Raw genomic sequence first — 22,553 nt, forward strand, 5'->3', positions numbered from 1 at the left:
GAAATTCTTCACTCTCTATGATGTAAGAGAATACAACCAAAATGTTTGCTCATTTCTAGTGTAGAGGTTAGCTAAAAATGATGTATGGAAAGAATGATCAGGAACATCTCTTGGTCTCTGGTAAAATCTTATAGCTGTTAAAAACTAAGAGCCTGACTCTAACAACCTGTGCTGTATGTAGATTGAGCATGTTAGATGGGAAAAGGCCAATCTCTGCCAGCTCACTGAAAATCAGAGCCTAATGTGAGGCCCTGCTCCTAGCCTTTCCTTCCCTATTGTACTGCTGTTCCAGTGGTGATCTCCATCACCTTCAATTAAATATTCCCCTCTACCCCATTTCTACTGCCCCACTCCAGGAGCTCATTGAACGAGTCAAGTTCAGAGATGCATCACGAGTCTTAGCATTAAGCTAGTGGTTTCCTAGGAACCAAGAGCCACCACTGATCCCATAGAAATCCTACAGCCATTGTTGCCGGGGAAACTCCCAGTCTCTAGACTTACTCTGAAATATTTGTTGTTTTTTTTGTTGTTATTCTTGTTTGTTGGTGTTGTTGTTTTTTTTTTTCAGCCACTGCAGCATCAGCGGGATCATTTGTTGTTTAGCTTGCCTTCCACCTCTAATAATCTGGGGGAGGGAGTCATGCTTATCTTTACCATGCAACAGAGTAGAGGGGACTGGGTAGCAGAAGACCTGGAAGGAAATTGAAAGGTTTTTGTACTCTGGAGGAGGACAGAAGGGGATGTCTAGATTTCCTGAATATACCAAAGGTAAAACTATGGAGGCAGAAGGCACTTGTGGAGGAAGGAGGTGCTGTGCAAATTGTGTTGCAGAGTAAAACAAAACAAAGTCTCTTCAGGAAATGTGCAAAAGCTGTACAGGGATAATGCTCTTCTCCCAAGCACCTAGTAGTAAGGGAAAATGGCCTCAAGTTGCACAAGGGGAGGTTTAGGTTGGATATTAGGATAAATTTCTTTTACTGAACGGATTGTGCGGCATTGGGATAGGCTGCCCGAGGAAGTGGCTGAGTCGCAATCCTTGTTGGTCTTCAAGAAATGTGTAGATGTAGAACTTAGTAGCATGGTTTAGTGGTGGACTTGTCAGTAGGAGGTTAAAGGTTGGACTAGATGATCTTAAAGGTCTTTTCCAACCTCAGTGGTTCTGTGATTCTATGTACAAACGTACACACAGGGACACAATATGGGGACTTGTAAGTAAGTTCAGAAATAAAGTATTTTAATTTAGCTTTCAACTTTTAAAAAGTAATTTCAAGTTAGCTTGATAACCCTTTTGTTCCCTACCAGGACATAACGTATGTCATATATTACATTTTTGGAGAGGAGGACTGACTTCCATCTTTTTATGCTGTTTGATGCTATGTTTTTCCTTCTACCTACCAGAATTTGAGTGTCTTGAATGTAAGTCTGAAAGTTTGGCCGTGATAGTTGACATGGCTAAAGGAAAGTGGTTGGGTTTCTGTAAGTGCAAGTGAGAGGAATGAATACCAACAACACAGGTGCAAGATAGTTTCTCAGTCAATGAGGCTCCCTTACCTACATGTGGGTCAGGATTGTGTCGCTCTTCTCTTGGAGAAACTGCTGATCAGTCAGCCTTGTTTGTTCCAACTCTTTTTATTAGGATAAAAAGTTCTTGACTCCCTTTGAATCTTGGAAATACTCAGAAACTATACGGCCTGTTTAGCTGTTTTTTATGTACTTTCATTGTCCTTTAAAACACTCAGGCTCCATAATTTCTTTCAAAGCAATGCCAGCTAACATAGTGTTTGCAGTTTTCAGTGTCTTTACAGAAACATTGGTATGATTTCTGTCCAGGACTTCTGTGTGCCTCCTAAAATCAACAAGGTTATTTCCACAGTTTGGCAGTGTGGGGTTCTACTCTGACCAAACCTCCTAAGGTTCAATTTAACTGTGTAACAACCCGCTGCCCAATGATTATTTCATTGCAAGAGGGAGAAAATATTCGTTTGGGCCAATAGGAGCAACCTACAGGTTTTTGTATTTCTTTGGAATCATTAGTTTCATACTGGCTCAATTGTATGACTACTATCCCCTTTCCGGGTCAATACTTTCAGCTTAATATTTCTGAAACTTGAGTGTCCAGTTAATTATCTGCTTGCCAGTTATCCTGAGAGTCAAAATATCTCGGCCTACTTGCAACTGATACTTTGCTGTTAGTGAAGCTTATTGTAGATGAAAACATACAATGTTTAAACTATTTTAGTCATAATTCTTGTCAAGTGATTCATGAATAAAAGCTGCTTCTTGTTCTGTGACATGATAAACAAACACATAGTTGTTTATATCGCAATACGTAAGATTATGGTCTTGAATGGGCATAAAATGGATGCTTTTTTTTCCTCTGTGCAAGAAGTTGGCCTTTGTGAGGCGTTACCCTTTTCATGCCTGTCTGAGTTTTCTGTATGGTTCTTTGATTTCTTCCAATAGCTTCTAATAGGGAAGACTTGACATTTTTTTGCATCAGAGTAGTTGCCAAATCTCTTGTAAAACTGACTGCACACAAATTGGCGCATAGAGGATTCGTTAGCTGTTTAGATGTTAGGTCTTTCAGGAAAAAGTGGGAAAAGGGGTTTAATTCCTCCTGTGCCTTTAGACGTTGTAATGGAAAATGGAGTTTGCTGTGGGTATCCAAATTGTAAAACATCCATTTAGGCAAGCCTTCTCCAGTCATGTACATAGAAATAGTTTAAAATTCATAAAATCCTCTCTGTGGGGCGACACCTTCGTTGTCATACACTTAGTCTTCTCTAGTGGATTTTTTTTGTTTGTTTGTCAGCAGCTACATTTGTTTTAATGAAATTTTATCCTAAACTGTAAAGGTTTTATCTGCAGCCGCTAAGGGATAACAGATCCTGTCAGCCACTGCATTTTCTGTGGCAAGTCTCCAGCACCCATCTGTTATGTCTCTGCCTCTGCACTATTTACGCACCACAACCTTCCCCCCAGCCAAATAAAGTGCTTCACAAAGGCTTCCTTCTGAAGGACGTGTGATTATCTGTAACTTATTTCATGTGGGTCCGGTTCTTGGGCCTGATAACTGAAAATTCAGAGCAGTTTCTTCATGCCGTGTAAGAAGAAAGGGGTGCCTTTTCACAGAGGGACATCCTAAATGAAATGTCCTTGTGCAGTCTGTGAGCAAGCCTCCCCTCCTTATGCACTTCTTGAAGATGGGTCAGAATGGTGACAATGCTCTTCTTTTAATCACTTTATAGCGTGTTTGCACTGAGTTGTGTCATCTAGAGGGAGGAGAGGTTTGAGAGGGAAGCAGAACTGCATTCACGTTTGGCTGCCCTGCTAGGGTATAACTGTGTAGGAGCTTCTGTGCTGTTGATGACTGCGTGCATGTGACAGAGTTTCACAGGGCAATTCAAGAGCTGGTTCTCAAAATGCACACTGAATTCCTCTTCACATTTTCCTTTCCAATTACTGGTGCTTGCTGATTTGGTTTTCAAGTCAGCTAGGTGGAAATACTTTCCTTGAGGGCTCTGTTTATCACCCCCTATATGCTTGTAATCGTATAAGTTGTGCACATGGGTACAGTGAAAGTGAGCCTAATAGTTTCTAATCCCCAGCAGGTTTATTACTAGGCTAGACTTGCCTCATAATAATACAGCTAACAGCTTTTCAGAATAATTTGAAATGGGAATGCAGAGGCCTTATTCCTGTCCTGTTACATATTCATTGACATAAAGATCAGTCTGTTACTGAACTTAAATCTTTCTTCCTTCTATCATTTTAAAAGAAAATAAGCTTTTGGCTTAGATTTTGCTTTTATGTCATGTTAAACGTGACTTAATTTTGTTCAGTTTTAGTGAAGTGTTTTGTGTATTTATTTTCTTAAATTAACGCTATGCATAGAACTGGAGTCATCAGCTTCTGAACTACTTTTCAAGAATCCATTATGAAGAAAAGTCTGCATTTCCATTGCTAGAAAGGAAAAAGTGTTTTGGAAGGGTGAAGGGAAGACCTGGTAGAGGGTTTTTTTTGTTCAGAAAAGTAATTACAGAGAAAAATTCAGGAAAGCGATCTATGCATCAATCTTTCTGAAATTTATTTCAGAATATTATTTATATTGCCTCTGTACAATTAAAAATGAAATGGATGGTGGAGGAATGATAGAGCTGGTAGGTGACAGGTGATGCATTCAAAATAGTGAAGGTAGCCTGTCACGCTTGTGTTGACAATTTCAGTATAGCCTGAAGGATAATGAAGTGCACGAAAGTTTCCAGAACCATTTTAAAATAAACTATTTATGAGCTCACTTCTCTATCATTTTAAACTTCTTTGGAAAATGGAGTTCTGTGCACATGGTATTGATTTATTTCCCTGGTATCACAAGCTTCATGGGAAAGCACAGCCCACAGTGCTCCCAGTTCTGCTGAGCAGCAGAATGCCAGCAATATAAGCTAAATCTTTCAGCCTTTTCAAAGAGGAAATTCCATTTACTTTGGAATGCAACTTCGAATGGAGTAAATGCAGCAATGCAAAGGAATTTTGAAATGAAAATTTTACAGTGGGCCGTGATCAGCAGTGATTAAAGATGCAAACTGGGATTTTTAGAGCCCTGTTATCTTCATAGGTTTCTTAGGGGAAAAAAAGACTGTCATATGACATTCTTGGATTAAGATGAGAACTGGTGAATTTCAGAAAATTCACTGACCATAGCTTGCACTTACGCATTTGCCCTCAGTACAGCCCAAGGATGGGGATTTATCAATATATGTTTCTTGACTTTGTGAAACTTCCTATGTAGGGGGGGGAAATGTTACAAATGTTGTCAAATTCATGAAGTATGTGCAATGAGAAATACATAGATAAAACTTTCTGGCCTATTTCTTCTAAAATGTCCTTGTAGTTTCCTTCTACCTCTGTTAAATGAGAGATGGATAAGTCTCTCAGCTTCTTAACAGCCAGAAGTAGTTCAGTTTGTTTTCTTTGGTGGTGTTGGTGGTCATTTTGTTTTTGTTTTGTTTTTTTTTACTACCTTTGGGCAGATAATGTTGGGGGGGGGAAAAAAAGTTTCATGGCTAATAACTGTCTATGTGAATAACTCACTCAAAAATGTTCGGATGTCAGCGTAACAAGAAATTTCCACTGCCAACATCTCTTTAGAGTAAGGATTTCATTGCAATCTGAATGTCATGGATCCAGCTTTATATTTTTTAATTAAACCTATGGAGAAATATGTTTTACATTTTTCTATTAAGACTGAAGTTTGAATTCATCTCTCAGTGGTAAAAAAAAAAAAAAAAAGAAAAGCAAATGGACTTTTAGTAGAGTGAGTAGTAGTTTTAATATGCTAGTGTTTGGTTTTGGTTTCTAACTTCAGAAAAATAATAATGTTCTTTTGAAATAAAAGCCAGAAATAGCATGAAAACTAACTGGAATAGATATAGGTGGGTTTTGTTTGTTTGTTTTTGTTTTATGTTTATTTGTGGTTTTTTTTGAGTTTTCTAGGAAGTCAGAGGCCTATTCAGTGTTTAGAAAGCTCAGAAACAAGAGACCTGGCTGCTGTCAGCTGAGCGTTGTAGCACTACCAAAAAAATGTAATCTCTGACTTGAATTCTTTTACCTCAGGGAAAGAAGTTTTTGGGAAAGAACATTGGCTTCCCCGTTCTCCCTAAACCCATGCAAAAATTAGGCTTTGTAATACTGAATTCTCGTAGAATCCCAGTGAAAAGTAGACTGTTCTGAAAATTTCTGTATTCTTCTCAATATATGCATGTGATAGTGATAATGATGCAACTCTGGTGAGAGCATGCATCTTAGATTGAAAGCTATGAAAAGTGCTAGGTGAATTACTAGCCTGTATTCCTTGTTAATATGTAAAACAAGGGTAAATACATGGATTTGTGCTGCTGTTTCTGTGCATCTTGGTAGTATTTAAATGGTCCAGTGGTTTCATTTTGCTGTACATGATATGATTACATAAAAATGCATATCCTTGCATCAAAAAGCTTATGTTTGACTTGAAATACAGGAAGATAGGAAGAGCAAGAGAAGGTAGAAAGGAAGGCAGGGTTAAAAATAAAAGCAGTTAAATTGTTTAATTATGTGCATAGATTTACCTCTATGAATCACTCAAAAGCTTTTATTCTTCTCAACAAATAATTACTGGTATCCCCAGACTGCTTTTAATATAGTGGACATGTTGCTGCTTTTTTCATAAGCATGTCTCAGTAGAAAATGCAGGGATTGAGAAAGGGGTAGTTCCTTTCTGGATAGGTCAGCTGTGAAAGTCCGTAGGAAGGAGGCTGTGTGAAAATTGCAAAAATGTTTTTGAAGACGTGGACAAGCTCATGGTTGGTGTTACAAAATCATTTCCAAGAGTGCAGCAAAGGGCAGAAATGTGAAGGACCTTGGAAATCTATGAAAACTCTGTGGAAAATTTAGCCAACTATATTCACCAGTCTCATGCTGTCATCTTGTAAAAATAAAAACTGCTTTGAAAGCTTTGTTGCTAGAAAAACAACAACAAAAAAGCATATCTTTCAAACAGGCTAGGAGTCTAAATGCTCAAGTATTAAGTCTAGTCAAGTAACTCAGGGAAAAAAAATGTGGTTTCTTTACCACTCCACACTTAGCATTTCCTAGGTTTTACTCTGTGTTCATATATATGCATATGTGTGTATGTGTATTTATGTATATGTTTAGTATTCAGGACTTCTAGGTCAAGCACGTTTTTGGCCACTGGATGTTTCAGAAAGTGGAAGCACAAAGCACAGATTGTTTTTTTTACAGAGAGACAGCTTGTAGGAACTTAAGTCTTTTTGTATATATTACAAAAGCAAGTATAAATACATGCTTCTGGTGAATATATATATATATATATATAATATATATATATGTATTACACAGAATCCATAATCCATGTATATATGGCATGGAACTGTATGCCCTGTCTCTGTATGTAGGTGGGGATACAGAATATGCTCACGAGCAGTGTGTGATTTCAGTTCAGAGGCATGTCAGCCTCATGTTGAAAGGACATGTCTTTCCAGTATTATCTTCAGAAAGGATTTGGTGGTTCTTTTTCTCTGCTTCAGGTAGAGACATTGTCCGCATCCTTTTGTGTTCTTTGTACTAGACAGTCCAAAGAACCGTCTCTGTCTGCTTCGAAATGATGAGCTCAGAAGCTGAAAATTTTACATACCAAATTCAATTGCAGCAGTTAGTTTTATTGATGCCACTGGAACTTGCTTGTTTATAAAGTGTAAACTGCACTATCATTTTATTTCAGTTGTATCTGTGGTATCTGTCGTTGACAGACATTTCAATGAAAGGACTTGTTAATTTTCAGTGTTTTAATAGCAGGCAGGTCACACAGAACTTCATGTTTTCAAGTACAGAGAAAGCATGGATGCTTTGTTTAAAACAGAAATAATCCATGTATTTAAAAAAAAAAAAAAAACATGTTTTACAGCACTGTGTACACTACCACAGATCTGATTCAGTGATTGTAAGGGTGGAGGCCACCCCTGTCAAGCAGACTGTGCTGCATCATACTTCTGCATGTAAGTTATATGAAGAACCCAAATATGCATTAAGGAAGTGTAATTCCAAGATGACAAGGACTGCTCCGACTTGGTTTATGTCAGCTGATATGTCTAAGAAAGCCTGGCGTGTTACTAATGGTGTGATATTTGGAAGCTCTACCCCAATAAAACCTGTATGTAAGACTGAAGTTCCCATCTTTGCTTCATGACTGGGTTTTTGATTTAAAAAAAAAAAAAGCAAGTAGCTTTTCAGTTTGAAGGAGGCAAGGGAAAAAATAGGCTTTGGATTAGTTGTAGATGATTGGCTTCCTAGGAGATACTGCTCTTCCTGGAAGACATACAAATGAGACCTGAACTTGCCCAAACTTTTAAAGAGGAGACTCTGTATTAATTAGTAATTTAGTTTCTCTATCTATGAGCAAATCTTTGCTTGGTAAAACAACAGTTTGACATATAGGACAGCAAAGTTGTTGTTCTTCAGATGAGATTTACTTGTTGACAGATATGGTACTTTTTTGTTCTGGGATTGTGTTTGTTTGAATTGAATGCAGCAATTTTTTAAGAACAATCATTCCTGATTATGGTTTTACTTTTACTGTTTAGGGCTCAAATCCCCTTTAGTGAGTAGTAGTGGAATAATTTTAAATGATGGCATGCTACATCACATTAGAAGATGCTTCCTTCTTTTGGGCAGGAAGCAGACTCCTATCAAGCTTAATGGAGAATTATGTTTCGCAGACTTAGAGGATAATGCTTTCCATGGAAGCTTGAGAAACGAGGGAAAGTAACGAAAGCTAGTTTTCTGTTTTTTCTCAGGAGTGCTGGAGAATGTCACCCTGCAATAATACAAACCTAACAAGAACCAAGTGAAGAATCCCACTGGTGTGAACCTCACCTGCATGCCAAAGAATTCAGTCCCTCTGGTCCTCAGAATATATAATTTCCTCCTGTCATGTTCACTTATTTGACACTTTAACTAGACGTAGTTGAGTGATCTTTAACAAGTAACTAAAAATACGTAGTAGAGTGACAGATAGAAAACTAGTATGAATTAAAATGGTCAGAAGATTGACATTGACAAATTTAGAACAAACATTTCAAAGGGAAAAGCCGGAAAACACTTGAGCTACAGTGAAGTAGATTTACATGTGAGCTCCAAGAGCAGTATTCCTAGTGGTAAATTTGCTTCCTGCGGTTTTAATCCCAAGGGGTATTTCTAGCTCCTTGACTTCTGAATTCTTCAAATTTAAGTATGACCTGTGGGACGCTAAAGTTTACATTTAGCATTTGGTTAAACTGTGGCATGCATGTGTCCCTGCCAAATAACACTTCCTTGTAATGGAAATTGGTGTCTGCCTTTATTTTCCCCTTTCTTATTATTTCTAGAGCCTCTAGCAATGTGCTGCGTGCCCGGGTGTACAGCTTTCTATTCAGTCACAGTTTTCAACTCAAAAGCATTCTCTGTGCTTAGACTGGGGATTCTGTCCCATTCCTTCACACATAAAGCTTATTTTCCCTCACAAAACAGGATGCAAATTTAGTTTTCTTGGGATAACTGCTAACTTCTCTTGTGAAAGAGGAGAAATTCGGAGCAGAATTTCATTATGGCTGCACAGAGTTCTGTGAGAAGCCCGGGGGGTGAAGCCGAACTCTTGCTCGCTTACATATGCGTACATCCCAGAGGCAGTGTGATGGCACCTCAGCTGCAGAGCGTGAGTATGACTTAATTCCTCATCATTCAGAACAACTCATAAAGCAAATTGCAGCCTAAATTTGGTAGTGGAAGAAAGATGCATACTCCCCGAGGGGCGTATTCATTGCTATACTGTGCACAGTATGTTTCTGCTGCATCAGACTTTGGTCCCCATCTTGTTTATTATTTGACTGACTTTTCCTCACTGACAGTGTTCTAGCTGGCAGAGCCAGGAGATTTCTGGAGCAGGTCTAATGGAAAAAAAATGTATTTGAGTTGGTAGATGAAGCTGTGAGTGTTGATAGTAAGCTGCTGCTTACAAATTGCTAATGGATTAGTTTAACAGTAGCAGCTTTCAGTATGTATCATGTTTCTGGGAAGCAATACTTGGAAGAGATGCCTGAATTTTATTTATCAACGTTACAGGCTGTATATCATTTAATTAAAAAAGAAAACTCATCTTAGTGAATGTGGACATAACATGTTGTTGACTAAGAGGTGCACAAAAGCTGATTAGAAGATGGCTAGTGTTTGTTTTATAGATTAAAAAATATATATTTTTTTCCACATTGTTTTACTTGATTGTTTGAGCTACCTGTGGGAGGCCTAGGAGGCGATGCCTTTTTTGTCTTCCTCCCACCACTTCAAAAATTGTAATAAGAGTGGAATTCAGTCACAGAATTTACAGTATGCCATATGGAAAGCCGTTTGAAAAAAAAAAAAAAGTTTAAAAAGTAGGTATCAGGAATCTTCTGTCATAGAAAGCTAGTGAATATTTTCAGAATTCAAGCTGACCTGAAAGCAGTGGGTTAATGTCCCATTTACTTGTTTTAGGATATATCAAGTTCCCTGTCTCCTTAACCTTGGAAATCCTGCAAAAGGGTTCTGCACTTCAAAAATAAACAAAAACATGCAATCACGTCTGCCTTTCCCCACAGAAGGGCACTCACTGAGGGGTGTAAGGGTTCTCATTGCAACAAATTAGTAAAGTTGAAGTTGATGCAAAACCGTGAGTTATTTAAAATATGGCATGCCTCCGTGTTTGCAGTTTTCAAGTTATTTGCATGTGTTCTGAGATGAATTGTCTCTGCATCTTCATTCTGAATTTACAAAATAATTTAAATATGCTAAATATTTTTGCTGTATCTGTTGACTGGGAAAAAAAATGAATTTTTTCTATACTTTTTATTTTTTATAGTCAAAGAATATTATAGATGTATTCAGTAAGAATGCATATGCATGAATGCACATATACGTATTCAGTTACAAATATACCCTTCTACAGCTTTTTGTGACTAAAAAAAGTTGTGCAATTGCATTTCAGTCTGCATTCTGGAACATTAAGCTGTACTTTCAAGTACATGAACAAATTTTTTTTGTTTAATAGAATTTGAGCATAGAGAGGACTTTGAATTTGAGCACAGTACCTCAGGACTTTAATATACGAATTTAGAAAGAATAAAATGCTGAGAGTGGGAGGTTTCTCTGCTCTTTCACATAGGATGGCTTTCTTCTTCACAAGCTGATTTATTCTATAATTTAAAATCTACTGTTTTGATGACAGTTTACATTTTTCAGTGAAATAGTAGCTACTAATTTGACAAGGTTTCATCTATTGACTATTTGCCAAAGTTTTGTTTCCAGTATAATAAATAAAATGTAATAGGGAGAAGGGGGAAAACACCCAAATTGTGACTGTTTCTGGCAATCCAGTGTTCATTTCCACAGAGCCTGTCTGGGATGGGGGTGAAGGGTGGTGCAATAACAAACCACTTTTAAGGTGAAGGAGAAGTTAATCCCTGCTTGCAGTCTCTTACATGTGTTTTTTCTGATACCAAGTCAATCACACTAATGTAAAGGTTTTGTCAGTGCCATGAGTAGCAAAGCTAGGAATAAGCTGCATAATCAAAATTAGTTTCTTTTTGGTTTATATTAAAAAGATGTTGAAATTGATACTTTTGCTGGTAAGTCTCTGTCAGAGTAACCTATATTGGTTGGAAGTCACTTATTTTTCACGGTACAATCATTTGCTTTTTTAAATTGGTTCATACCGATGTATTTAATATTTAAATGAGGTTAGTTTACCCAGCTTTTTTGAAGAAGACTATACTGTATAAATGCATAAGTACTTCACCAGTCTTATAAGAAGAGGTCTACAGTTTATTGAAGGTTCTACACCCATGCAAAAATAATTGAAAAGGCGTGAAAATGCCTCCTCTTGTAAGTAACAGGCGGGTCAGGTAGAAAATTATTCATTTTTCAAAATTTGTTGTATAATGTGTAAGAACACAAAGGAAATTTGGGAAGCATTTTCCCAAGGGCATAAGCCTCTTAAGAGGGTGAATCCCTAAGCATTTACCTTTTATGTTGGAATACTTCATTGTAACTCATCTGTGACAGGAAGTTTAATATACGATTTACAATAAATGCTCTAAAATTTACTGGTCCACAGATATAAAACAGAATGGAAATTGCTTTCAACCTCTCTTTAAGTTCCTAGTGTTGAAGATGATGCCACTTTTCACTAAAGGTAAGCTTACAATACTGCTGCTGTTGGGCAGGCAGCATAAGTAATGTAATACAAATCTGAGCTCAGCAGCCTGGGTTTTGATAACAATGTGCAGAACCAAAATTGTTGTGCAAAGCAATTTGAGGAAGGAGTCTATCAGTTTCTATCTCTATGGGTAGGTGAGGCAGTTTTAGCTGAAATGTACTTTGAATTGTCAACATAAACTCTAGTTTATGCATACTCTTGAGATTACGGAATTCTCAAAATGATACTATTCTGTTAAGAAAATCTATTTGTTTTATGTGAAAGAAAGATAACTCTCTAAGACTTCCAGAGGATGGTATTTGAATGTATGACTGTGTTTACACAGCATATTATTTCTAGCGTGGATTGGCTCCAATTCTGCAAGTTTTATCAATGTTACATTCCACTGTCATCTTCAAAAGAAGACTGATAGCACTAAGGGAGTGATAAATTTATGTGTGCGCATCTATGTGCATGTGTGCTCATCACAGAGACAGACTTAGGCTAGAAATCCAAGAAAGGATGTGATGAAAGGAGTTAGAAGTAGAACTTTGGAAAAGGAAGGGATGGGGGTCTTGTGGCACTCCTCATCTTTCGTTTGTACTGTCTAGTGCAGAGCTCAGCCTGCATCATGCCATAGGATGCCCATAGCACTGCTGTGCAATCCCAGCGTCTGTAGATCTAGTTTAGCTCGTACAGCACAAAACCAAGTCATAATTTAGTATCTAACAGTTTTTGCTTAGGTATTTATGTTTAAACTTTACCCATGAAACAAAGCTTTGCTTTCCTGATTGCTATAAATACTAATTTATGATACATATCACAGTTCTCTTTCCAGTACTTTGAGAGAAGTCAGATTTTTACACAGTCCCTTTCATGCGTTCTTGATTGGTTTTTCTACAGACATGGTTGCATATCTGTGATCTACATTTTTCTTTTATCGTCACTGATTGCTTCAGGCCCAGTGATATTTACCTATTCCCCTAATCCCCTTATCTGTTAATTGGAAAATTCCTCTGAAATTTCTTTAGGTAGTGTTAGACTTAACTTATTGTAACAGGTAGGAAGTCATATTACTTTATACTTCTAATTAGTAGTTCTCTCTAGTGGAGAAATGCATCAAGAGGAACTCTTCCTGTAACTGTTTGTAGTGTTTTTGGAAGTGGGGTAAGGGGTTGGCTTGCAGTATCTTGTTTGGGATTTATTTTAATTAGTTGAAAGTACCTTCTTGAAGCCTTTTTTGTTCGTTTGTTCTTAAATTTTTAGATTGATTGACAGTGTATAATTATAAACTCTCTCCTTGGCTTTTAAGGATGCCTTACATCTCCACAGAGGTTCAAGAATAGTGATTTTCTTATGTATGAATGAATGGGTGGTGGTTGGCCTTCCAAACTTCCATTGTTCAGCCATATGTTATTATAAGATCTACTGGTGAAAAAACAACTGCACTGCATATGAAAACTTGTTGCCCAGTTTTCACAGAAAACTGTTGGGTTTATGCTTTACGTCTGTTATTTTGACCACAGGTTAAATGCAGAAATGTAGTATAAATCTAATGGTAAAAATGCTGAACACTGACTTGATTAAAAAAAAATGGCAGTTTTAATTGTGTTCCTGGTACAAGTTCTGATGCTAAGAATGTTTGCTATGCAGGATGGGAATGTCAGCTCGTTTGAAAAGTAGAAACTATAATACTTAACACTAGCTTGTCATATAGCACATTGGAAATTATCTATGAGAGTTGTATGCTCATTTTTTCTGATACCCATATCTCTGCATAGATGGACAAAGATGAGCTAGACTTTAAATCAAAAAAAAATTGTTTTTCATTGCCTTCGTATTATTAAACTGAAAATCCTCTGCGATAGCAGAGTTTATCCTGAACAACTGTTCCTTGGAGGCCATCTGGGTTTTTAGGTGATAAAACAGTTTATTTTTTTCTAACACTGATATTCAGGAGTACAGTGCAAGATCTGTATTAAAATAAACTTCCCTAGGGGGCTTCCCCATCATCTGCCTGTTTTGCACCCTCCCACCTCAGTATTTTTTGTGCTCTGCTTACAGACTTTGTTTATATAAAGTCCAGAATGGAAAATGGCTTGAGCCGATACTGAGCATTTCTTACCTTATATGGGTTACAGTTGTTTATAAATTCCAAAACATTATTTTCATTATACTATACAACATGGAATGAAATAAATCTTGCAGGTTTTTAGACTGGGAGCTTAGCAAGCTGTTAGCTGTGTGGCTTCTTGCCTGTTTATTGCAAAATGTTGCTGAGAACTTCGTAAGATTACCTTAGTTTTTCTAACACACTGTTCCTCACAGAATTGTTTTCTAGATTGCCTATCTTGATTACATTATTGTTAAGTAGCAACATAACTGATCAAAAATATCCTCGCCACAGAAACTATTCCCTGGTAAGGAAGAAATAGTCAGTGCTACAGAATGACGGATTATTCTGACGTCATCAGAGGAGAGAGTTGAGCCCTGATACAGAGAAGTGAAGCTGTGTGTAAGTCATTGCCACCTGGTGTGTTTGTGTGATGACTGGGCAAGGTTCAACTGACCTGAGGTCTTTGGGCTACAGTGGTACAGTGCCTCCTCGGTAATTGCAATTGAAATACATGCCTGCAACACTGCCTGCCGTTCAGCTTTGACTGATGTAATTATGTGACCTCCAAACTTGAATTTAAGTGCATAATGTGGAAATTAGGTGCCCCAACATCTCTTGACATTTTACCAAGGTTGTTCCTCAGTGAGAAAGAACAAGTGTATGTGTGCACAAATACTATTCACAAATGCAGCAGATTCAGCAAAGGCTCTGTGTGCAACCAGGTGATGCTTTCTTTAAGATGTTTCTCATCAGCTTTCTCTCAGCTGATGAGAAACATTTTAAACATGTCTAAAGATTGGAGTGGGAGGGGGTTGGCCTAAAATGAAAACATTGTATGCTGACTGGGTGTTTGGCATAAACCGTGGTTATCCTTTTCTGGTGTGCTATTTCAAAGCTAAAATGCTTTATCATTACTATTACAAAGTCTTTTCACTGAACTACTAAAAATGTAATAGTCTTCACTATGTTACGAGTCTAAAATTTGTGTATGACCAAAAGCTGGGTGGTTTTATGCCTTCCTACACTTAAAATTCTAGCAAAACCTGTAATTTTTAGGTCACCAAGTGATTTTTTTCGTAGAAGTAGGAGGTGAGGTAGCTTATAAAAAAACGAATCTTCTGCTGGACAGTATTCTAGTATTAACTGGCCTTTCTGGAGAAACAAGTAAGCTGAGGAAGGCTAGAATTTTGGCTGCTTTTGTTACAGTCTGATATTGCTTCTTTGAAGACAAGCAAGGTCTTAATAATGCATCCAGATCTGAGGATCAAGTGCAAAGTTAGTACAAGAAGAAAATTAAAAATGCTGACTCTTGTTTACAGGCTAGTGTTAGAGAAAGATAGAGCAGCCCAGTCCTATAAACTAACTCGGATCTGGTAGACCTGTATTAGCATAATACTGTGTAACGCTTCTGATAGGTTCCTTCCTGGTAACTGGCTTTAAGACATGCAGTTTTGTCTGGCTAAGCCAAGATCTTCATAAAGCCAGGAAAGAATAGATGAAAACATAAAGAAGGGCAAGAGAAAATGACCTGAGTAGACATCAACAACTGATATGTCTTTCTAGATAAGACACAAGAATTAGCTGCTGTCATCCATCACCTGCTCTTTGATTTAGCGTGCTTGAGATGCCCGTTGGAAACCAACGTAAGAGAATATATTGCATTCCTCTGCTCCTCGAGAGGTTATAGGTGGACCCTACAGTTTGTGTGATATTCAGGAAACACTTGCTCTGCAGACTCAAAATGAGTCTATACTCTTCTGTTTAATAAAAAAAAAAAAAAAAATCTTACATTAATTTTAACTTCTTGTTGTTTTTGTCTCATACCCCGCTTACCAAATCTCCATTTAGCATGCCCTTGGTCTGTATTCATTACCATCTTTGGATTATTTTTGTTGCTTTGTAGAAAAGAATACCTTCCTATGCGACCTATTTGGTAAGTGTTTACTTTCCAGATGTTGAAATAAAATAGTTAAACCTGTAAGGCCTCAGTTGCATGTTCTGAGCTACTGACACGCTGAGGCCTCCTCTCACAAGACAGCCTCTCTTTCCTGCTTAACCAGTGGCAAGAAGATCAATCAGAAGAGGTGCTCTATAAGGATTCAGGATTTGAAGAAGAGAAGCTTTGCCATAATCACTCCACAGACTGTATACCCTCGTTCTTCTCATGGAAGATGTAGAGGCTTCATCATTAATTCATGGCCATATAATCCACCCAAGATGGCTGCTGTTGAGTCAGTGTCTTTCAGCTTAGCAGAGTCATCATTGACCAAACATTTTCTCAAGCCATAGTCAAAACACCTCTTCAAGCTCATCACACTTTTCAGCAAAAAAGACTCCTAGCCAAAATTCATATGTAGGCAGTGATAGACAAAGAACATGGCATCTTCCTTGAAAATTTGTCTCTGAAGGGCCTTCAGGAAGGAATATTACTTTAAGTCTTCAGCTACTAGGAAAACTGTCAGGGCTCTAGTTCTTTTCCTTCCCTCATTTATGTGTGCGTGCACACATGGAATAGATGAGGAACGCCAAGCCTTCTAAATAGATTAATCAAAACTGAAGAAGCTATAAGTCAACACAATCGATTCAGCATCTCTTGCTGGAGCAGTGTCCTAAAGAGGTCAGCTGATGTGAGGGGTCTGATGGAATGTTATCTGCATATCCACAATGGTTTGCACTGTTAGCAATTCCTCTGCTTTTCCTCTTCCTCTTAAGATTGCTTATTGATACTAAATATCAATGTTCATAATCTGTACCTTTGTTTGCAGTCGCAGTTTAAGGATAACTTTCATAACTTCCTAAAGCAACACTCGTAGTAGTCTTGCAAGAAATTATTTTAAATCTTTTTTGCAAACTCTACATCCTGAAGCTTATAATAAATTGAAAAGAGACTATTACAGTGTCCTCTTACAAGAAAGATGTAAAATCCTTCTAAGAGAAGTCTTGACCATACAGCAGTTTTCAAGGATTTTGTATAGATGGATGTAATAATGGTATGTGTACAGCTAGATGGAGAGGCAGTCTTTGCAGCATTTTTACGCTTACAGGCACGTTGCTATTGATATAAAGACAAATAAGGAAGGAGAAGTCCTGAAAACAGCATAAGCTTGTATGGAGGGTGCTATTCTTGAGGTATTAACCCTGTTTCTCTTCAGAAGGATTTGCTGATGTGCATCACTGTACTTAAGGTGTATTTGCTGTGCCTGTTTCTGGAGTTTGTTTAGAATATCTGCTTCAGACTAGTCCCTCAGTGAAGGGAGAAAGGAATATTTTCTTACAACTTCCTTCCAGAGTCTGGTCTTTTCCCAGGCTTACCTCATGTTAGGTAAGTCTCTGGAAATTTTGATGTCCACTTCAAACCATTGGTGAAGAGAAGGCAGCTGAAAAAAACACTAGATTCTAGATGTTAGGAAATATGCTGTCCACTAAGATTGTGTGTTCCCACAATAACTTAAGCAATAGCAAATTGTGTTGGAGGAGAAGATCAAGGGCGGGGTGAGACCCAGCTCGGTGGTCAGAAGAGTAAGACTGAATTGCCTGAAGTGTTGGCAGGCAATTGTGTAACTAAAATTACGGTGAAAATCCTTAGACAATTACTGTCATCACTGTTCCACAGAATGCAAGTAACCAGGTAACAAGTACACTTTTATAAATGTCATGTTACAGGCATTCATTTGGACTGGCAGAACTTACAACTACAGCCAAGGAAGAGGAGCATCGTGCTGTACAAGGCTTTACATTTACTAATGCTGATGGTATTAAAATCAGCTGCCACATAAGCCCTGAGAGGGAAGTCAATTTAGAGAACCTTTTTAAGTCAGGAGACTGCTAATCAAACTTCACTTTAAAAGTGCGCAATTAAATATTATGCTAACTTCCCTCATTGTTTTCTGTTACAGATCTTTTATGCATCCTTTTTTTTTCTTTGATAAAGATTGCCTTTATTAGGTTTCAGATGCATATTCAAATGTGCACATACTGCATGATTTGTCTTTTATCATAGCATACAAGGGCTGCTGAAATTATAAGAAAAACTACTGTGAAATAGCAGTCCCCAAAGCAGTGTTGTTAAAGCGGATACATGTCCACTGTCTACATTATGCTTTCTCTATTTAATACTGCTGTTATGTATCCAGGAGAGATTTTTTTTCTTTCTCTCAAATTGCTGTTGACTTCTACCTGTGATTTTTAATGTGGTCTATACACTTGTATCCTTCTTATCCTTCTGAAAGAGAAAGCAAAGTAATGTTAGAATAACAATTCTGAGTCAAATCAAAGGGCTGTTGAGGCCAGTATTCCCTCTATGATGGAGGTCAGTAATAAAACCCCTGGAGAAGAGGACAGAGCAAGCCTGTTGTGCAGAATGTTCTTCCAGTCCCACCGCCAGGTATCATTAGCAAGGAACGTAGCAGTTTTGCACTTGGTATTCCATTATAGAATTGTTATTCCTGCATTTATCTAGTTTCCCTTTGAATACTAGTGAGCTTTAGCATCCCATCATGTGGCAGGTTTTTGAGCGTATATGCACCTTGTGTGAAGATTTCTGTGGAAACTTCTACTTGGTGGTTTCATTAGGTGCTCCTTAGTTCTCATACTGGAAGCAATTGTAGACAGTATATCCATATTCCCCTTCTTCATGCCACTCATCATTGTGTAGCTGTCTACTGCAAATCCTGTAACTTTTTTTTTTCCAGGTTGAGGCATCCCCCAGGTATTTAGTAGCATCTACTGTGGAAGCCATTTTATAAGTTTTAGTCCTCCTTGACAGGCTTCTCTTCCTTTTTTTTTTTTTTTGAGGTTTACCTCATTGCTTCTGTGAGAAGATGAGAATTATGCATAAAATTCAAGTTACAGGTGTATATGTTAAGACAATGATAAAGCCATCTTTGTCTTAAATGATTTTCCCAATTGTTCACATTCATGTTGATTTCATGGATGTTTGAGTACTGAGATGATACTTTCTTAGAACTTCATTAAAATCCAAGACTTGGCTTTTCTGGAAAATAGTCTACTCCACATCTTCACAAGATTTCAGTGGTTTGTGTGGCTGCATGTGTTCATTGATTCAGTTTTTTAGAATAGATTCTAAAATTTGGCTAGGGTTTTACAGGCCTGTGGTTCCCATGCAACGCTCCTCTTTTTTTTAATTAGCATTTCCTGCGGCATTGAATTTGAGACAGCTTCTCAGTGAGGTCCCTACAAAGAGCTTGCTGAACTTTCCCACACTGAACATGGAAATAATGAATGTCTAGTTTCTGTGCTGTCACCTTCATCTTTACGAACATTCTTTTTGTACTGCATTTTGGACACCTGCTCTCAGGATTGTTTTTTACTCTTGATATATATTTGAAAAAGGATTTATCACTTGCTTTTATACCTTTTTGAAAATTGTTCTTGAGCTACTTTTTTGGCTACTGTTTTGATCTGCCTCACTTTCTGTGTTTAACGTGTTGGTTTATGATATTTTCTTTACCTTGTTTAAACAATTCCAGGTTTTCTGAAGACTTTCTTAACCTCTGATTCTGACCTTTTCCCTGCTGTTTAGTCATGATGCTTTTAAAAAAAAAAAAATAAATAAATAAATAATAAATTCATTTGCATTAGACTTCAGTATAATGTCCTAAACAGTATTAAACCTTGAAAGATAGTACAGAAACTGTTAGCTGCTCTTCTTAACCTCTTCTTAGCAAACTGCTTCGTTCTAATGTTATTCCTCTCCTTGAAGGCAAACACAGCTGTAGTGATGGGGGGTATGGGGAGGGCGTGTCTACAAAGATATTTAATTTCTGTATAAATTACGATTTTTTGGTAGACTTTCTTTGAAATTATGGTCTAGACCTTTTGCACAATTGAGGACCAACATGGAAATTACACTCCCTACATGATTAGTAAGGACTAGCCCTTCCATGCAGTAACATTGCCAATGGCTAAAAATTAATGCTAAGATCAACCTCCCCCTTTCACTGGTCTGTATATATATCCTATTTGTATAGAGTATAAATAGTGTTTTTTGCTTCCACTCATCTCTGTTTTCCCTCTGCATGTCATAGCTGTTGTCACCGTTTTTGCTAGGTACCTGGTAGTACAGTCCTGAAGTTGTACCTGTCCTATTTGGGCTTGGGCATACGCCTGGTTCTCGTTTAAAAAGTACGTTACTTTTGCTGGGGGGGGAGGGGGGATAGTATTAATGACTTATGATGGAGTTCTTACATATTTAGTTTTCTGAAAGATAGGACTTGAGCTCTTAAATTAGAATAGTGCTTTTCAACTTTTTGGTGGTGATCACCACCTAGAAATGTACTTTGTAGCTAACAAAAGATCAATTTTCTTTATAAGGTAGTAGTTAACCTTTTAGGTTTTCATTCATTAGGTTTTCTTAGGTAAAGAGAAACAATGAAAATGCTAATAGTTTTAATAGTTTTTCATAACTGACCACTAATTGTTCCTCGAAAAGTTCCAGAAAAAGGATAGGGAACAATGACATCGAAATGAGGACGTAACGTTCAGGTGCTCTTCTGCCACCCTTTACCCTCTAACAGGAGAGATACTTGAGGCACAATCACATAGGCTGTCTGAGATACCAGGCAAGACTCACTCAGGTACTATTGTGCAAGGAGGCTGCATTAAAGCAAGACATCAGAGAAACTTAATCGTTACCACTACTGTAAATTTTACTTAATTTGTGATTTTGTTTGGTCTTTTCCTAATTCATGCAGTAGCTAAGGTTAGCCTTTTCCCATGCCTTCTGAAAGAACAGAGGGAGCAAGGAGAAACTCTGCTTCATAGGGAAGGTGTCTGATTCGAATCAGGGGGTCTATAGACTTTTTTACAGGGCAGTTAAGGGGGCTATGTACTGTAAATTGTGGAGGCGTAACAGAAGATCTCAAAACTGATATAATGAGGAGCAGTTTAGCTATCTGTAAAATTTGTTTACAGTTGCAGTCCTAACCATCTGTTCTCTTTCCTTGTGTTGTAATCAATTGGGGTAGATGATATTTTGTAATAGGTGAAAGGTGTTTTTTAAAGTATGGTTTATGTCTTTGCATATACATTTATAGAGTACATCTTATAACAAGGCTTAGATCCCATTGGTGCTATTTAGGGATGCTACTGTAGTAACAATGATATATCGCATATTCTGTTAATGCTGTGTTTACAGAGCATTTCCAGTTAGTCGTTATGGAAATGTAAGTTGCGTCCTTTCCCCATCTGGTTGTTTTTGTACAGGCTATGGCTTATTTTTGGTGAAATAATTTTTGGTGTATCTTCTTAGAGAGCTTATCTTTACTGTTGGTGGGTAGACTTCTGTCATAACGGATCATAATGTCTCTTGACAGGAATTTCCAGCAGTGTGTGGACTTCAAGATACAGCTCTGTGCTCTACCACTCCAGCTGATGGGTATTCACAGAAGCAGTCCTATATTCTATGCATGCTTGCTGGTTAGGGTATGAAGACTACTGCTTTTGACATCAAGGATCACAGCTGCTTTCTAGGTAGCAGACTAGTATTAGGAACCTAGAATAGGTGTTTATTTCCAGGTGTGATATTGCAGCGTGCTTCTTTGGGGTAATGAATGCATGGGGAAAATGTGTAAAGCTTGACTGGATCTGGATTCTGAGCTGCCTTCAGATCTACAGGCTTGATTCCCCAGGCCATGTACGAGAGACCTGTGACAGCCTTTTCCCCTTTATCTTAGAGAGAGCTTCACCATGCAGGCCTGCTACTTTGACATCAGTCACGAAGACCCCAGGATGACCAAAAAGGGTGAAAAATCTGATGTCATTTTTGAGAATGAAAGGTAAATTCCACTCATTGTAGGCATTAACATCAGCTGAAAAAATCAAAGCTCTCATTCAGACCCACAGATGAAAGTTCTTTTAATATATTTTAATATATTAAATTTTAGATTTTAATATATTGCTATGGATGTCTTTACTTCCCTGCAGTATTTATTGGTATTTGTCACACTTGTATCCTTGTATCTACCCAACACCAGTCTATCTGAGGGCCCATTCTGGGTGTAAGCCTAATAGTTTGTGATAGTTATTTTACAACACAGTGTTCACTTAAGAGTAATTACATCTTCTACTTTCATTTTTGCAAAGTATTAGAGTTTAGTGTAACTCCTGTTACAGAATGTGTTCAGTCTGGATACATATCTCACGACTTTCTCTGAATAGGAGGAATATGTCTATAGAGCAAATAATGATGATTCTGGGGTTGCATGGTCCCCTCTGAACAAAATAAGAAGTAAAACATTTCTACCAACATCAATAACTACTTGCTGTAATGTTTAATCTTGAAACTAACACAATAGTTTTTGTCATCTATCTCAAATGACTTTTGTGTTTGACGCAAGACAACCCCAGCAGCTGTGATCCGTACTTTAAACAAAGATACGGTAAACCTTTCTGCAGTTACAGCTAGAGGTGTATTACCTTCCTGTAGGATGTTTCCTTGAGTAATGGGCTTTTTAATTCTATTTATAGTTGCTTGACTACTATGCAAGCATAGTCTGATCATGGGGCCAGATCACAGAAAGTTTCAAAAGGTGGTATGTACTATGGATGGATGTATTCATGCTTGCCAAGGAGTTCATAGTACTGGCATCCTTTCATGAATGTTTTGTTTTATCATTTCTAGTTGTTGCTTCTGAACTACTTGTTTGGAAGGATTAAAAG

The 22,553-nt window shown here is 37.6% G+C and overlaps 1 protein-coding gene across 10 annotated transcripts in view; it reads left to right on the plus strand.

The window, feature by feature from the left end:
* CTNND2 (catenin delta 2) overlaps nt 1–22,553 on the plus strand; it is a 646,797-nt gene that overhangs the window by 419,242 nt on the left and 205,002 nt on the right. For 8 of the 10 annotated variants that reach the window (XM_040548196.1, XM_040548193.1, XM_040548191.1 and 5 more), the window contains one exon: nt 21,569–21,670. The exons of the other annotated variants lie outside the window; for them this stretch is intronic. In XM_040548196.1, coding sequence (XP_040404130.1) covers nt 21,569–21,670 — 102 coding nt within the window. The remainder of the gene's footprint in view (nt 1–21,568; nt 21,671–22,553) is intronic. 10 annotated transcript variants of the gene reach the window in all.

This window comes from Cygnus olor, chromosome 2 (assembly GCF_009769625.2).
Source record: "Cygnus olor isolate bCygOlo1 chromosome 2, bCygOlo1.pri.v2, whole genome shotgun sequence".
In the NCBI taxonomy this organism is placed as follows: Eukaryota; Metazoa; Chordata; class Aves; order Anseriformes; family Anatidae; genus Cygnus; species Cygnus olor.